Below are 18,425 nucleotides of genomic sequence, written 5' to 3'. Positions count from 1 at the left end.
GTTGGGGTTAGTGTTGAAGTTAGAATTGAGGGGTTTCCACTGTTTAAGCACATCAGGGGTCTCCAAACGCAACATGGCGCCACCATTGATTCCAGCCAATCTTGCATTCAAAAAGTCAAATGGTGCGCCCTCCCTTCCAAGCCCCGACGTGCGCCCAAACAGTGGTTTACCCCCACATATGGGATACCAGCGTACTCAGGACAAACTGGGCAACAACTATTGGGGTCCAATTTCTCCTGTTACCCTTGCAAAAATAAAAAATTACTTGCTAAAACATAATTTTGAGAAAGAACAATTATTTTTTATTTTCACGGCTCTACGTTATAAACTTATGTGAAACACTTGGGGGTTGAAAGTGCTCACCACACATCTAGATAAGATCCTTTTGGGGTCTAGTTTCCAAAATGGGGTCACTTGTGGGGTGTTTCTACTGTTTAGGCACATCAGGGGCTCTGCAAATGCAACGTGACGCCCGCAGACCATTCCATCAAAGTCTGCATTTCAAATGTCACTACTTCCCTTCCGAGCCCTGACGTGCGCCCAAACAGTGGTTTACCCCCACATATGAGGTATCCGCGTACTCACAACAAACTGGGCAACAAATATTGGGGTCCAATTTCTCCTGTTACCCTTGTGAAAATAAACAATTGCTTGCTAAAACATCTTTTTTGAGGAAAGAAAAATTATTTTTTATTTTCACGGCTCTGCGTTGTAAACTTCTGTGAAGCACTTGGGGGTTGAACGTGCTCACCACACATCTAGATAAGTTCCTTGGGGGGTCTAGTTTCCAAAATGGGGTCACTTGTGGGGGGTTTCTACTGTTTAGGCACATCAGGGGCTCTGCAAACGTAACATGATTCCCGCAGACCATTCCATCAAAGTCTGCATTCCAAATCGTCACTACTTCCCTTCCGAGCCCCGCCATGTGCCCAAACAGTGGTTTACCCCCACATATGGGGTATCAGCGTACTCAGGAGAAACTGGACAACAACTTTTGGGGTCAAATTTTTCCTGTTACCCTTGGGAAAATTAAAAAATTCTGGGCTAAAAAATATTTTTGAGGAAAGAAAACACATTTTTTATTTTCACGGCTCTGCGTTATAAACTTCTGTGAAGCACTTGGGGGTTCAAAGTGCTCACCACACATCTAGATAAGTTCCCTTGGGGGTCTAGTTTCCAAAGTGGGGTCAATTGTGGGGAGTTCCTACTGTTTAGGCACATCAGGGGCTCTGCAAACGCAACGTGACGCCCGCAGAGCATTCCATTAAAGTCTGCATTTCAAAACGTCACTACTTCCCTTCCGCTCCCCGACGTGTGCCAAAACAGTGGTTTACCCCCACATATGGGGTATCAGCGTACTCAGGAGAAACTTCACAACAACTTTTGGGGTCCAATTTCTCCTGTTACCCTTGGGAAAATAAAAAATTGTGGGTTAAAAAATCATTTTTGAGGAAAGAAAAATAATTTTTTATTTTCATGGCTCTGCGTTATAAACTTCTGTGAAGCACTTGAGGGTTCAAAGTGCTCACCACACATCTAGATTAGTTCCTTGGGAGGTCTAGTTTCCAAAATGGGGTCACTTGTGCGGGAGCTCCAATGTTTAGGCACACAGGGGCTCTCCAAACGCGACATGGTGTCCGCTAATGATTGAAGCTAATTTTCCATTCAAAAAGCCAAATGGCGTGCCTTCCCTTCCGAGCCCTGCCGTGCGCCCAAACAGTGGTTTACCCCCACATATGGGATATCATCGTACTCAGGACAAACTGGACAACAACATTTGGGGTCCAATTTCTCCTATTATCCTTGGGAAAATAAAAAACTCCGGGCTAAAAATCATTTTTGAGGAAAGAAAAATATTTTTTTATTTTCATGGCTCTGCGTTATAAACTTCTGTGAAGCACCTGGGGGTTTTAGGTGCTCACTATACATCTAGATTAGTTTCTTGGGGGGTCTAGTTTCCAAAATGGGGTCACTTGTAGGGGAGCTCCAATGTTTAGGCACACAGGGGCTCTCCGAACGCAACATGGTGTCCACTAACGATTGGAGCTAATTTTCCATTGAAAAAGTCAAATGGCGCGCCTTCCCTTCCAAGTCTTGCCGTGCACCCAAACAGTGGTTTACCCCCACATATGAGGTATCGGCGTACTCAGGAGAAATTGCCCAACAAATTTTAGGATCCATTTTATCCTGTTGCCCATGTGAAAATGAAAAAATTGAGGCTAAAAGAAATTTTGTGTGAAAAAAAAGTACTTTTTCATTTTTACGGATCAATTTGTGAAGCACCTGAGGGTTTAAAGTGCTCACTATGCATCTAGATAAGTTCCTTGGGGGGTCTAGTTTCCAAAATGGGGTCACTTGTGGGGGAGCTCCAATGTTTAGGCACACAGGGGCTCTCCAAACCTGACATGGTGTCCGCTAACGATGGAGATAATTTTTCATTCAAAAAGTCAAATGGCGCTCCTTCCCTTCCGAGCCTTACCATGTGCCCAAACAGTAGTTTACCCCCACATATGAGGTATTGGCGTACTCAGGAGAAATTGCCCAACAAATTTTAGGATCCATTTTATTCTGTTGCCCATGTGAAAATGAAAAAATTGAGGCTAAAAGAAAATTTGTGTGAAAAAAAAGTACTTTTTCATTTTTACGGATTAATTTGTGAAGCACCTGGGGGTTTAAAGTGCTCACTATGCTTCTAGATAAGTTCCTTGGGGGGTCTAGTTTCCAAAATGGGGTCACTTGTGGGGGAGCTCCAATGTTTAGGCACACGGGGGCTCTCCAAACGCGACATGGTGTCCGCTAAAGATTGGAGCCAATTTTTCATTCAAAAAGTCAAATGGCGCTCCTTCCCTTCCGAGCCCTGCCGTGCGCCCAAACAGTGGTTTACCCCCACATATGAGGCATCAGCGTACTCAGGACAAATTGGACAACAACATTCGTGGTCCAGTTTCTCCTTTTACCCTTGGGAAAATAAAAAAATTGTTGCGAAAAGATCATTTTTGTGACTAAAAAGTTAAATGTTAATTTTTCCCCTATTTGTTGCTTCTGCTGCTGTGAAACACCTGAAGGGTTAATAAACTTCTTGAATGTGGTTTTGAGCACCTTGAGGGGTGCAGTTTTTAGAATGGTGTCACTTTTCGGTATTTTCAGCCATATAGAACCCTCAAACTGACTTCAAATGTGAGGTGGTCCCTAAAAAAAATGGTTTTGTAAATTTTGTTGTAAAAATGAGAAATCACTGGTCAAATTTTAACCCTTATAACTTCCTAGCAAAAAAAAAATTTCTTTCCAAAATTGTGCTGATGTAAAGTAGACATGTGGGAAATGTTATTTATTAACTATTTTGTGTCACATAACTCTCTGGTTTAACAGAATAAAAATTAAAAATGTGAAAATTGCAAAATTTTCAAAATTTTCGCCAAATTTCTGTTTTTTTCACAAATAAACTCAGAAATTATCGACCTAAATTTACCACTAACATGAAGCCCAATATGTCACGAAAAAACAATCTCAGAACCGCAAGGATCCGTTGAAGCGTTCCTGAGTTATTACCTCATAAAGGGACACTGGTCAGAATTGCAAAAAATGGCAAGGTCATTAAGGCCAAAATAGGCTGGGTCATGAAGGGGTTAAGCAATATTTTACCTCACAAAATGTATCCTCTGCGATCAAAGCGCACAGGAGGGAGACAGCTCAAACGGGACAGCACATGAGGGGAGAACAGAGCACTGCTGCAGATACCTGGTGACCAAGATGTCGTCATGATGACATCGAGTCCCCAAGGCAATGCTCAAGACCCCACAATGACGTCACAAGGTCTCCGATCCAAGGGCAAAGGGGCTTTCTTCCCTTTGGCTGCTCTCTAAATGCTGCAATCTCACTGATCGCAGCATTTAGGGGGTTAAAGTGCCGGAAGTGGTGCGGGTAGCGCTCCTGGCACAGAAAGCCGGGTGTCAGCTGTCAGAATCGGCTGACACCCAGCGGCGATCGCTGGCGCTCAGCATAGGTTGGGAAGTTCTTGTCGACCAAGATGTACATGTACTGAAAATGTTGGGAAGGGGTTAAAGAGCTTTTGAGATAATTTTCCAATTCCCTTTGGTCCTTTGAAAAAGAGGCAGCTAAATATTAAAGAACTGTAATTCCTAAACCCTTACTCCAATTAAGGTGTGAATCCCCTCAGATTAATGCTGACTGTCTGCACTGTAAGCCCATATTGATTATAGAAATGAATCTTGAATATGTTTTGATAAACGGCTAAAATGCAAAACTTGCGTCACTGTCCAAAGTTTTCTGGACTTACGAGTATGTAAATAAATAAACAGCATTTTAACTGTGGTGAACTGGTTAATTGTTGATTATAACTAAAATAATTCTGAGATTCGGTTTCCATTCAGTCAAAAATGTGTTTTTTAAAACATTGTATTATATTACATTGCAGAGACAATACTAATAGCACTGTATGTTAATAGTGTGTATCTGCTACTGTATATTGCATCCCAGATCACAATATTGTGAACAGTAAAATTTTATCTATTGGTCCTTTTAAAGGTTGTATAGACAAGACAGCCACTCCATAGCTATCATCCGTACAAGTAGGGAATGAAAATGCAGTAAGGGTGGTTTCACACTTGCGTTTTTGTCTGCAGCGTTTTTTACCAAAAAAACGCATGCGTTTTTTTCCCCTATATTTAACATTGAAAACGCATGCGTTTTTTGGTGTACGCGTTTGCACGCGTTTGTGAACGCATGCGTTTTTTAACTGCATGCGTTCATTTAATAAAATGCAACTTGTAGTATTTTGAGGGGCGTTTTTTTTCCCCAAAAAAACGCATGCGTTTACATGCGTTTTTTTTGGACAAAAAAATGCATTGGAGTCAATGGGGACGCATGCGTTTTTTTTGACATGCGTTTGCATGCGTTTTTTTGACGCATGCGTTTTTTTTTTTGCACCATTGAATTAAGTGTAGATAAAGATGTCTAGACACTGATAAGACTCCCCCATAGCAGCAGGGTTATAAAAGGAAGGTGGGGGGAAGTTTCTGGTCACTTCTCATCAGACTCCAAAGAAGACAGCACCCTGCCCGGACGCATTGTTGGACAAGACACAGAGCAATGTGAGTATATCCTAGCCAATGCATTCATTTTCAATTTTTTGGATCTACATGTCCTAATTTCTTCTATTTTTTTTCTTTCAACACGCATCAGAATGTCTTCTCCGGTTTCCTCGTCTGATGAGGAGTTCCAGCCACGTCAATCAGAAGTGGATCACGTGAGCGAGGTATGTTTTTTGTCCGTCAGCTTGGTAAGTATTGACTGTCACATCGACACATGAGGCAATTTTTTTTTTAAATTTTATAGAGCACTTCAACTGAGGGACAGAGAGGTACTGAGCAGCGGAGTCAAGGTCCAGGTGGAAGACGGCAGCGGGTATGTATACCAGGCAGACTGTCCTTATTGTAATATTCTTTTAACTTCCTTTCTGTACCCTTGTTTTTCTATACATATTTCTTATATCATCCTTTTCTGAAAGTTGTCTTTCATATTCCTGCCCTTTCTCATCTTCGTGTCTTATTTTTTCCAAATGTGGTTGAGCAAACTTAAATGATTTTGTTTTAATTTTAGGTTTCACAACGGGACGACGACCGGATTGATAATGACCTGCTGATCAGTCTGGTCCAGGAGCGAGTCCCGTTGTGGGACAGCCGGGATCAACAGCACGCCGTCAATAGTGTTCTCCGTCGTTTGTGGAGTGAGGTGGCCCAAGCGTTGTGGGATGGCTGGGAGAATTCCCCGCCACGGGTCCGTAATGCATTTGGTAAGTATTGCACGGTAGTGTGAAGCAACATACCTTGGCCATGCTCTCTTGACTGTGTGTGATGAAAGAAACTTTTCGTAGTTTCTGTCATCACACACAGTCACGAGAGCACGGCCAAAAGTCCTTATTCTGACCATTATATTTTATTGTTATTTCACAGTGGAGAAAGTAAGGACACGTTGGCGTTCCATGAAGGACCGCTTCAACAAGGACCTACGTGCAGAGAAGAGTGCAGCTAGTGGTTCCGGAGCAAGGCACCGGCTCTACAAATACCACCGTGTGTTGGCCTTCCTGAGACCGGTCCTTCTCATGAGAACGTAAGTATTTCTCACATGCCTCCGGTTGTGTTGCATTGACATAATCTGTCACTTTTAATTCCACAGGATGTACCGTCTTGTTATAGTTTGGAATTAATTTTCTGTTTTCTTTTTTCACAGCACACACTGCACGACTGTTGCCACAGGTTCTGGAGCGGTCCTTCAGCCGGCAGCCACGGACCCGTCCCAGCCATCCAGCAGCGCAGCACCAGGTGGGTCTTCCACACTCACTGGAGACCAGGGGGCTGGCCCATCAGGTCTTCCCCTTTCGCTGCACCCATTTTTGCGGGCTCATCCCGGCAGCGACAGAGGGCTTCGGATAGGTCCCTCATGCCCGAGTTTTTACACTTGAGCTCGGTTTTACATGAAGCTATCAAGGCTTTAGGTGACAGAATGGATGTGACCCATAATCTCTTAAATTGCCGCATCCAGGATGTCGCCAAAAGCGTTGATCAATTGAAAGCCGACCTCAAGAAGCCAGCTCATCATTTTTTCAATCAAATCCTAGAGGGCATGTCGGAACACCTTAGCCCTGATCTCCAGCTGAGTGTGATGCAGGCCTGCAATGTTGCTTTTGTGCAGGCTATGCAGCAGAGTCAGAGTCGTAATGTGGCGGCATATCCAACTGTGCCGTCACTGTCACAAGTAAACACTATTCCTACCTCTGCTGCATACCACTGCACGGCCACCTCTATTCCCTCTACAGGTGTACTCCACTACAGCGCCAACACGATGACGAGTGCTGTTGGACATCCCACCGCCACCACCGTGATGACCGCTGCTCCGGCTTGGACCTCCTCCGCTGACACCACCATGACGCAGGACCCTGGCGTGGCTTATCGGCCCGGCACCCTCCCGATGCAGCAGGACCCATCCATGCAATATCGGACCGGCCCACCCCAGATGCAGCAGGACCCAGGCCTGGCATTTCGGACCGGACCCACCCCGATGCAGCAGGACCGAGGCCTGGCATTTCGGACCGGACCCACCCCGATGCAGCAGGACCGAGGCCTGTCATATCTGACCGGACCAACCCCGATGCAGCAGGACCGAGGAGTTGCTTTCCGGGCAGGACACCCCCCGATGCAGCAGGACCCATCCATGGCGTATCGCACCGGGCCCCCCATGATGCAGCACGACCAAGCCATACCTTTCCAGGCAGGACCCACCCTGATGCAGCAGGATCCATCCATGGCTTTCTGTTCCCCCCCACCAGCAATGCAGCAGGACAATGGTATGGGATTTGTTTCCCCCCCCCCAACGAGGCACCAGGATCCTGGAAGGGTTTTTGTTTCCCCCCCCCCAACGAGGCACCAGGACCCAGGCGGGAGTTTATCTTTCCCCCCATTGGACTCAGACATTGCCGAGCGCTCCACAATGGAGACTGACTGTGTGGAGACGGGTCCTGACGTGTCTCCCGCCCACACTTTACAACATAGCCCAAGAAGACTTCCCCCAACCCGGAAAACCCAACGTAAAACTGGCAAAACGCATAAAAAACAAAAAACTTTGATTATTCCTCCCCCATCACCTACCGATGTGTCTCAACCTTCCAGTGTGTCTCAAGCCCCTCATGTTTTAAGCCCTATCCCCGAACTTCCAGACCCTTCAAGTTTTGTTGCCCATTCTCCTGCCACCTCTGCCTCCTCCACGGTGAGCCAGGCTTCAGTTCTGAATACCCCCCAGTTACGTCACTCAACCCCAAGCCGGCGTGGTTCAACCCGGCGCGGTACCAAAAAATAAATTTATTTTTTTTTCCTCAATAAAAAAAAAGTTTATTTGAAACAATTATGTTTGGTTTATTGTGTCTTTCACCGCTCTCAATACACAACAATAAACTTCGTCACACACTTATTCTTTTGGCCTACACATATCTCCAGTAGTATAAAATACCAGACAACATCTATATGTGTTTCTTTAGTATACAGATATGAGTTGGCCAAAAAAATAGTATTTATTTCCATACTCTTATTTTTGTACCTAGTGTAGTGTCACTGTACAAAGAGAAAATGGTGGAAATCAAGTTCAGAACTCAACTTAACCGGTCAGATGTCAAAATATATACCTGACCGATTAAGTTGATTACTGCCTTGTATATTCACCATATTCTATATAGCACATTATGTGACAATGGTTGTCAAACAGATGGGACAATTGTTCTCACACTCTACATATCTATGCTCACCAGGCCAGGTGTCAGAAATTGTGAATTCATGATCATGTATATGTTTATCATGAATTTATTATTGCTTACACTTGACTTGATGGATATAGAGACCGTGACAGTCTTGACGCAATGACGTCAACAATATTAGAATTAATAAATAAACATTTTGTACCATTATTATAAGTATGGGGCCCGTGGTTTATATCATTCTTTGAAAACCAAAATAGGGAGTGCAACAGAGGTAAATTACGATGAAAAATTAAAATTTATTACCTCAACAACTATCACCCACTCCTGGTTTTGGATTACAAAATATGATATACATATCTACTGCCCATCTTTGGTCAACCTTTGTTTAGAGAGGAAAAAGATAGTAGACATGGTGAACACAAAAAAGTTTATTAATTAGAAAAATTTGTATCAGTGTTTAATAATTGGTAAACATAAACATACAACAGGACATTTACACAACATTGTCCTGCCATGACACACGTCCAATATCGGACACAAAATAGGCCGCAAATTGGTCCCGCATAAGACCAACGGCTGCAGTTGACCGCATCGGGTGATGCTGAAAATCAGGCAATGGGTGTGCAACAGGTTCATCAAGTTCAATGTGGGGTCGCTCCTTAGCCATTATATAATTGTGTAGCACCACACAGGCTTTGACCACCTCGTCCACTGTTTCCACTTTTAGATTGATGGCTGTTGCAAGAATGCGCCATTTAGCAACAAGAATGCCAAAGCTGCACTCTACGGTTCTTCGGGCCCTGGTCAGTCTGTAGTTGAATATTCTTCTAGTGTGGTCCAAGTCCCTACTAGAATAGGGCTTCAGGAGATTTTCACACATCTGGAAGGCCTCATCCCCAACCATAACAAATGGCAGCGGTGGGCCTTGAGTGTTGGGGAGAGGCTGTGGAGGGGGAAAATTAAAATTGTTGCCATACAACCGACGGCCCATATCCGAGCTCTTGAAGGTTTGGGAATCATTGCCACGGCCAAAAGCTCCAATATCCACGGCGATGAAGCGACACTCCGCATCCGCTATTGCCATAAGCACTACCGAAAAATATTTTTTATAATTATAAAACTCAGATCCGGTTCTGGCAGGTTTGACAATGCGGATGTGCTTTCCATCCACCGCCCCTAAACAGTTTGGGAAATCACACACGTTCAAAAATGTAGTTGAAATTTCCCGCCACATGTCCACGGTGGGTACGGGTATAAACTCCTCACGGAGTGCATTCCATAACGCACGACAGGTGTCCACAACAATTCCGGAGAGGGTTGAGATTCCAAGGCGGTATTGGAAGTGCAGGGAAGATAAACTCTCTCCTGTGGCAAGAAATCTAGAAGAAAAAGAAACAAAAACAAAAAAATTTAAAATCGGCTCTAATGGTGTTTTTAAAAAAAAAACGAAAAAAAAAAAAACATAGAAAACATGTCATAACAACAAAGTTGACGGTCATTGGTTTAGTTTTGGAACGTACCGTAATGTCACTAACAGACGTTCCTCAGGTGGAATCGCTCTACGGAGCCGTGTGTCCTGTCGCCTTATGGATCCTTCAACACGAGCCAGTAAATCCCGGAAAGAATCTTGAGACATTCTGGTATAATCCTGGAATTTCTCCGGGTTGGCATTCAGCTCCGCATAGAGCGTGTGATATGCTCCACGGCTCTCACGCACTTCAATGATGGGGTGCCTCCAAAAACGCCGACGCTGTCTCCTTCTCCATCTTTGGCGGTTTCGGTCTTGCTCCCAAGCAAAAACACAGGCAAGGAAAATCTTGAAGCTGAACTCCAGTTTGAAATAAAAGTTATCCATAGAAAGATCCATCGTGACACCGGAAACAGTAGCAAGCTCTGAAAATTTCTGTCCCCCTAGGGTCTATATATTGAGAGACAATCATATACGGCCTCTCTATTCCCATTGGTTGTGTCTGATTATCTTTTTTTTTTTTTTTTTTTGGAAAAATGTTCAAAAAAACGCAAACGCATGCAAAAACGCATGTAAACGCGTGTAAACGCTGCGTTTTTTTGACACACGCGTTTAACGCATGCGTCTAAAAAACGCAGCGTTTACATGCGTTTACATGCGTTTTTGCACCATGCGTTTTTTTTAAAAAACGCATGCGTTCAAAAACGCAAGTGTGAAACCAGCCTAAGGCATCATTCAGATGTCTGTGTTTGCTCAAGTATGCAAAAAAATGGTAGGAGTGTCCTCAATCTTTTGGATCAGAGAGTCCATGGTGTTTTGGATCTGGGGGTCCTCATTGTTTTGGATCCAAGAGTCTTTGGTGTTTTCTATCTGAAGGTCCTCTGTGTTTTGGATTCGAGGGTCCTTAGTGTTTTGGATCTGAGGGTCTTTGGTGTTTTGGATCTGAAGGTCCTCTGTGTTTTGGATCCGAGGGTCCTCAGTGTTTTTGATCTGAGGGTCTTCAGTGTTTTGGATCAGAGGGTCCTTGGTGTTTTGGATCTGGGGATTTTCAGTGTTTTGGATCTGAAGGTCCTCTGTGTTTTGGATCCGAGGGTCCTCAGTGTTTTCGATCCAAAGGTCTTTGGTGTTTTGGATCAGAGGGTCCTTGGTGTTTTGGATCTGAAGGTCCTCTGTATTTTGGATTCGAGGGTCCACAGTGTTTTGGATCCGAGGGTCTTCGGTATTTTGGATCTGAAGGTCCTCTGTGTTTTAGATCCGATGGTCCTCAGTGTTTTGGATCCCTGTCATCATAATTTCAATAGTGTTTTTCACATATGAATAAATAAATTAATTCCAAAGCTACTCCTATCCTTGGCAATGTTAATCACTGACTTTACACTGATGCCATCTGTTTACTGTCTGTGCTTTTCATGGGCTCATAGACTTGTATTGTTACTTTTCATCCATGATGCCGGTAAAAAAAACTGGCATGTGAACAGCTCCATAGACTATAAGGGGTATGTGTTCTATCCATGGAAACAGATGTCTGAATGAGGCCCAACTCAGTAAATTCATGCATCTGTATTGCTGTTTGCTTGAAAAAAAAAAAAAATAAATAAAAATAGAGTTTACAAAAATCCCACAAAATTCCTTTGTATGTATTGATCCTTCTAAAAGTCAATTAAATGAGACGGATGTTCTGTAATAATGTATAAGCCGGCCATCATCTCTAGACTTCATCAGCGTGTCCTCACATATATCTGTGATGTTGAATAATCAGAAGGTTGTAGAGTGATTGAGCTTTCCCCATAAAGCTGATGTCTATAGAAATCACATGCAATCCTTTCCTTGCAATATTTCAAACTAGAACTTTTCCCTTATATCACATGTTATCTTCAAGCCTGAACAGACATAACTGAAAATCGACAAATTGAAAGACGGAATCAGTGCAGCTGAGGTTAATGGATGTAATAGCATCTCTTATCGTCACCTTGAAATAAAATGACAAAAAAGAAAAAGTTATTTATGCCGATCTTATAATACAGTGGCTTAAGACCAATACTATACTGTATTTATCAGTACGGCACAGAGGAGATCTTTCTACTCATTAGTGATATGGTCATTGAATATGTTCTACTGTACAAAAAAAGATTATTCCTGAGCTACAATCTGCTTATTGAGGGTCCTCTGCCCGGACCCTTAAGATGCAGGCAGGTACTTTATCTATTCTCCACAGTTATACAGATTTCCCAGCATCATCTTTCTCCTATCCCCTTAGATCTATATTTTCTCCCACATATTTGGACCCCCCAATAACCATAAATAAGTCACAATCATTTATTCAGTTATTCACTTACACTTATGCAGGTTTATCAGAGTCAGAGGACGTGTCTGAAGCTGTGAAAAGATGAAAAGATGCAAAATAAGACAAACAAAATGGCAGAATGACACTGATAACTGTTGACAGAGGATTCCTTAATTATTCAGGGTGGACTGTGATAACCGCCCCTGTTCCCTTGTGGTATGTACAGGGTGATGCTTATTGGAACTCGCTCATCACATCTGTCTGACAGTAAAACTTGCCTTTGTTACCCAAAGTAACCCAAGCCCAGCTTTCATTTTACTGGAGCAACCAATAACAGCTCAGCTTTCATTTTACGTCGGCAGTGTAAGAAATTACAGAGGCCATCATCTCCTTCTTGTCAGTCACGTGTTTATCTTGGGTGGGTGGTAGTTTTATGCGAATGCTCAAAATGGCACCATGTGGAAAAACACGATTGTTCTACTTCTCAGTGTCAAGATCTTTTGGTTACTTTCAATAATAAGCAGTGTACTCTGTTGGATGTCAAAGTGCTATAACAAAGGAACTATGATCGATGGCAAAAAATAGACACTTGCCCTTGTTGCAGACATCTAGGACAGGATAATGAGAATCCTGAGGAAATTAATGTAAAAATGATCCTAGCAGACACGTCACCAGAACAAAATGGCAGCAAGTATAGAAATCACCTCAGCTGTCGCCACTGAGAGTCACCCGGCAAGTGAACAGAGTATTGAATGGTGAAAGTGAAGGAAGATGGCCATAAGCAGTCCAGTATAACTATAAGTTATAGTCCACTATAACTATGTTGTTGTGTAAATTGCAGAGCTCACAGTCCCTGTAGATGTTTGTGTTCTGGGCAAAGGTTCATGCCTTGTAAATATTATATTGCAGCCATGTTGGGTAATGTTATGTTGGACACATTGAGGTTAGTGAATGGTGCGACAGAGGAGTTCATGTGAGGGATGAGGGACAGTATGAGCCCTGTCTGGTGAAAGAGACAAGTGGTGACCAGTCTGTCCTGCTACTGAGGCAGATAGAAGTTAGGGAGAGTCAGTAACCCCAATACCTGGTGAAATGCCTGCAAAGTGACCTGGTAATTATGTGGAGAGGACCAGTGACCTCCAGCCCGGATAACATGATATTGGTCATAGGACAGTGACTACTGCTTGGAGGTAGAGGTTGGCAACAGAAAAGAAGTAATTGATAACAGTATTTTTTTTAGAAGATAGTAAGCAGGATAGGGCAATCCTGAGACCAAAGGGAGGTATGCAGGGGTCTGTCAGGGCTGCCTTGGAGGAACCAGAACTATGGTGGGACTAAGAGTCAGAGAGGAACAGGGACCCGGTAGTGGTGCAGGTAATACTTTAGATAGTGGTGCAGGTAATGCTTCAGGTAGTGGTGCAGGTAATACTTCAGGTAGTGGTGCAGGTAATGCAGCGCCCCAGAGTCCTGGTCGTTGCAGTAATGTCGCTCTGCCGCTAAGGGGAGTGATGTTATGTCCGATGGCACTGAAGGAGTTCATCTGACCAGGTATCACAGACACCAATACATTTCACAGTCTGGCCTCCAGGGGGAGCTAAGGGTACTATTCATTAGGCCACTCCTCAGACTCTGGTAAAACTGGGGGTTAGGCAGGAAGTTAGATCAGAAAGCTGACTGGGTTGGAACCAGGCAACACCTTGTGGCAGAGGGTGTTGCAGGGGAAGATTCAGAGGGGTCCCTGTCAGGGGTGGGATCCTGACAGAGGCCTAGCGAACAGAGAGAACGTAACGGGACCGCGCCTGCATGACATAGCGGCGGTTCCCCAAGAAAGGATAAGAAGCGAGATTTATTGTGCTGAGTGAGAAACAAGATCAACGCAACAAGGAGAATACCAGTAGGAGTCGTGCTGTTAGATGAGGCAACATCCTACTGAGGCGCATAACCGGTGGCCGGAACGCCGAGGAAGTACTAAGCTCCAAGCAATACTTCAAACCTACGGCAGGACAGTCAGTTAGAGGCGGGCTGTCTCACCCAATTGACCTAGGAAGACTCAGGGGGGTAACAACAGGAGTGGGGCGACGCTAGGGTCCCGGAAGAGCTCCGAGCCTCCCCGTCATACGGATGCGTCCTAATCTTAACATCTGGGGACGAAGAAGAACATCAGAATCAGAATCGAGTTGTGAGGGAACACGAGAAACAGACACAACAGTTGGGGGGACTATCCCGTAAGCACAGCAGGGGAGGACCACAACACACGCGCTGGAAGGTAGGCACAGATTTCCACCTGTAAAGGGAACTCTGGACGTGCCATTGGACCGGCCGGACTTGCGCAGCCCGGTTAGCCGTATTCCGGACTGAGGATCCAGAAGCCTTCAGTAAAGAGGTAAAGAGACTGCAACCTGGTGTCCTCGTTATTCACCGCGACCTGCACCACACCACAGCATCATCACCATTTAGCACCACCTTTCACTGGACGCCCCTCAGCAGGGTCACGGACCGGGTCTAGCCACCGTGACAATCCCAGAACAGAGACCCAGAAGCCCGGTCCCGGGTACCCCTCGGCCCTGCGGCAGTGGGGGCGCTCCAGTAATATTTCAGGTAGTGGTGCATTTAATACTTCAGATAGTGGTGCAGGTAATACTTCAGGTAGTGGTGCAGGTAGTGCTTCAGGTGGTGGTGCAGGTAATACTTCAGATAGTGGTGCAGGTAATACTTCAGGTAGTGGTGCAGGTAATACTTCAGGTGGTGGTGCAGGTAATGCTTCAGATAGTGGTGCAGGTAATACTTCAGGTAGTGGTGCATTTAATACTTCAGATAGTGGTGCAGGTAATATTTCAGGTAGTGGTGCATTTAATACTTCAGATAGTGGTGCAGGTAATATTTCAGGTAGTGGTGCAGGTAATACTTCAGGTAGTGGTGCAGGTAATGCTTCAGATAGTGGTGCAGGCAATACTTCAGGTAGTGGTGCAGGTAATACTTCAGGTAGTGGTGCAGGTAATACTTCAGGTAGTTGTGCATGTAATACTTCAGGTAGTGGTGCAGGTAATGCTTCAGGTGGTGGTGCAGGTAATGCTTCAGGTAGTGGTGCAGGTAATACTTTAGATAGTGGTGCTTGTAATACTTCAGGTAGTGGTGAAGGTAACACTTTCAGATAGTGGTGCATGTAATACTTCAGGTAGTGGTGCAGGTAATGCTTCAGGTGGTGGTGCAGGTAATGCTTCAGGTAGTGGTGCAGGTAATACTTTAGATAGTGGTGCATGTAATACTTCAGGTAGTGGTGCAGGTAATGCTTCAGGTGGTGCAGGTAATGCTTCACATAGTGGTGCAGGTAATACTTTAGATTGTGGTGCATGTAATACTTCAGGTAGTGGTGCAGGTAATACTTCAGATAGTGGTGCATGTACTACTTCAGGTGGTCGTGCAGGTAATACTTCAGGTGGTGGTGCTGGTAATGCTTCGGGTGGTGGTGCAGGAAATGCTTCAGGTAGTGGTTCAGGTAATGCTTCAGGTAGTGGTGCAGGTAATGCTTCAGGTGGTGGTGCAGGTAATGCTTCAGGTAGTGGTGCAGGTAATACTTCAGATAGTGGTGCATGTAATACTTCAGGTGGTGGTGCAGGTAATGATTCAGGTGGTGGTGCAGGTAATGATTCAGGTGGTGGTGCAGGTAATGCTTCAGGTGGTGGTGCAGGTAGTGGTGCAAGTAATGCTTCAGGTTGTGGTGCAGGTAATGCTTCAGGTGGTGGTGCAGGTAATGCCATAAATCAAAAATCAAGGGTGCTCACTATATTTATGAGCACGGGTGCTCTGGGGAAAAAGAGTCCAATTATGTTATAGATAACTCCGGCACACCATAAATCTTGAACAATTAATATATCTTTATTCTGTGCATCTCAATTCAACAGACAGCGGGATGCCATGCAAAAAGGAAAAATGATCACAATCGTAGGCGTGAGTGACTGTCCCCAACGTTTCGGCATAAATTGCCTTTATCAAGGGGTATCAGACTATCTGTAACAGATATAATAAATGCAAACAAATGATATATATTAGACATAATCTATTAAACAATGCAAAAATTTCAACAAAACATATCATACAAACAGGATGCAATATATAACATAATGTCGAATGAGACAAATGCAAAGAGAAAAAGAAAAAAGAAAAAAGAAAACAAATGGAGAGCATCCTGAATAAATTATGTATCCAGCCATCTGTATGGAATTGCATAATCCATAGTGTCTGTGAGTGTAAATTGATAAATTACATCTATTCACATGCAAAGATTTTATAAGAAACCATTCCAGATGAGAGGCATTGTACTAAAAAGTTTTAGAAGAAGAGAACAAAAACCACAGCAAATTCTCTCATTTATATATTGTGTCAGAACACAGTAAGCTGTAAAGCTAATGTAATGAGATGATTAAATACAGAGCAGGTGTATAAGCTCTAGAAACTTATAAGTAAGTAGTATGGCCGTACCAGGGTATAATCCTCTATAAAGTTCCACAATATGTGTGTAATAGATGCCAGAGGTTTAACAAAATGTGATGTAAGAGTGAAAAAAATACATTACTTTTGTTGTGATGATCAAGGTAAGTGGCTCCCGCTGTAAAGGGAAACAATGCGCCCAGTGAGCATAACATTATAATAAGCCTTAATTGCACCAGTGTAATCGAACCAGCAGTCATGTTACCTTAGGCTTTTTCTTTATTCAGAATCCGGAGTGAAGCTCCAAGTGTGGACACGTTGCTGCGGTCAGGTGAAAGGGATAGAGTGCGTGACCGCTTCTTATACAGTGCCGGAGAGTGCCGGCGCGGGTACTTCCGGGTGAGGGGTAAGTCATGTGATTAAGAATCTCCGTGAAGGGAGCGGAAGAAGCCGATGTGTACCGAAATAAAGACGGCGCATGCGTGGTAATAGAGCGCTCCGATTCTAAGTACCTCCCATATGCTGTAAAAGAAAGAAGGGGAAACAGGTTTATAATAGAACAGTGATAATAAAAAGACAGTAACTATAGGAGGGGAGAAATATAAGGTCTAAGTACTCATGCAATTAAAGACACTGTAAAGGGGGAACCTGGTACGGCTTGTACTCTAAAGTTATTATGGACATAATGTGTCTACAAAGTAATAAATGGCAAACTCATGTTAATTCAGTAACCATTATAAAAAATGGAGAAACTATTTATATGTGGGGAGAAATACCTAAAAAGTAATAGGAAGGAAGTACATAATAGGTGGCAAGGCACGTCAGCAGTGTGAAGACATCTCAGAAACCGACTTCATATTCCCTGTTTAACCCTAGGGGGGAAAGGGTCTGTAATGTGTGAATCCAAAAGGATTCTCGTTCCTTCAGTTTCTTGACCCTATCCCCTCCTCTACGGGCCAGCGGAACATGGTCTATGACTTGGTATCTGAGCTGAGAGATCCCATGGTTGCTCTGTGAAAAATGGAATGGGATGGGCAGAAGTAATCTCCCACGTCTAATAGTAGATTTATGCTGAGAGATGCGGTCTCGGATATGTTGGGTAGTCTCTCCAACATAGCCGAGACCGCACGGACATTTGATGAGGTATATGACAAAAGATGAATTACACGTAAAGTGACCATTAATGGGGAATCTCCTGCCGGATCGTGGATGTGTAAATGAATCTCCCTTGGTAACGTTAGAACATTGATTGCAACCCAAGCATGGGAATGTCCCATTCCTGGGTGTGGAGAAGACCCTTTGTGCTATCCCCTGATTACTGGAGCCTACATCGGCCCTAACGAGGAGGTCTCTAATGTTAGTACACCTTTTATTGCTAATGAGCGGTTTGGAGTTAAATTCTTTAACTTGAGGGTATGCGCGTTTCAAAATGTCCCAATGTCGAAGAATACTCTTATTAAAGAGGTAATTAAAAGGGTGAAATGTACTAACAAAAGCCATGCGCGGAATGGGCTGACCCCTATCGCGTGCAGTCGGCCTAGAGGCGGAGAGAATATGTTCAGGATATCCCCTGTCATGGAATTTTTTATCCATGTCTTGATGTCTGACGCGAATGGTGTCAGGGTTAGAGACAATTCTGTCTACCCTGTCATGTTGGGATTTCGGGAGACTTTTCTTAATATGACGTGGATGGCAACTGTCATACCTCAACAAGCTGTTCCTATCAGTAGGTTTCACATATAAGTCTGTTTCAATGTTCCCATCAGTGTCAATGATGACCATGGTGTCCAAAAAGTTAATGGAAGTAGGATCATGGGACAATGAAAAGGAGAGGCCAGGTAAACAAGAGTTGAGATCAGAGTGAAAGCTCAGGAGAGTATCAACATCTCCCATCCAAATTGCAAAAATGTCGTCTATGTACCGTCGCCAGTATATCACGTGTGACGTGAAACTGTGATGTACATAGACGAAAGAGGTTT

The 18,425-nt window shown here is 43.9% G+C and overlaps 1 protein-coding gene across 1 annotated transcript; it reads left to right on the top strand.

Annotated features, from left to right (window-relative positions):
* The first annotated feature begins 5,088 nt into the window (after positions 1 to 5,088).
* Positions 5,089 to 7,303, top strand: LOC143803808 (uncharacterized). Its single transcript, XM_077281574.1, has 6 exons — positions 5,089 to 5,275; positions 5,356 to 5,424; positions 5,620 to 5,812; positions 5,973 to 6,129; positions 6,250 to 6,418; positions 7,292 to 7,303. Exons 1-6 carry the CDS (start codon positions 5,204 to 5,206, stop codon positions 7,301 to 7,303), a joined length of 672 nt encoding a protein of 223 aa, XP_077137689.1. The 5' UTR covers positions 5,089 to 5,203.
* Positions 7,304 to 18,425: the final 11,122 nt, after the last annotated feature.

The sequence above is a fragment of the Ranitomeya variabilis genome, chromosome 2 (assembly GCF_051348905.1).
Source record: "Ranitomeya variabilis isolate aRanVar5 chromosome 2, aRanVar5.hap1, whole genome shotgun sequence".
NCBI classification, from domain to species: domain Eukaryota; kingdom Metazoa; phylum Chordata; class Amphibia; order Anura; family Dendrobatidae; genus Ranitomeya; species Ranitomeya variabilis.
Note: the sequence above shows the minus strand (reverse complement) of the source record. Positions and strands in the feature narration are given on the sequence as shown.

Excerpts from the sequence above, each read along its gene's own strand:
- LOC143803808 (XM_077281574.1), top strand. The coding sequence starts at position 5,204 with ATGTCTTCTCCGGTTTCCTCGTCTGATGAGGAGTTCCAGCCACGTCAA. Across the intron at positions 5,425-5,619 it reads CAGGTGGAAGACGGCAGCGG|GTTTCACAACGGGACGACGA; the intron begins GTATGTATACCA and ends TTTTAATTTTAG. Across the intron at positions 5,813-5,972 it reads ACGGGTCCGTAATGCATTTG|TGGAGAAAGTAAGGACACGT; the intron begins GTAAGTATTGCA and ends GTTATTTCACAG.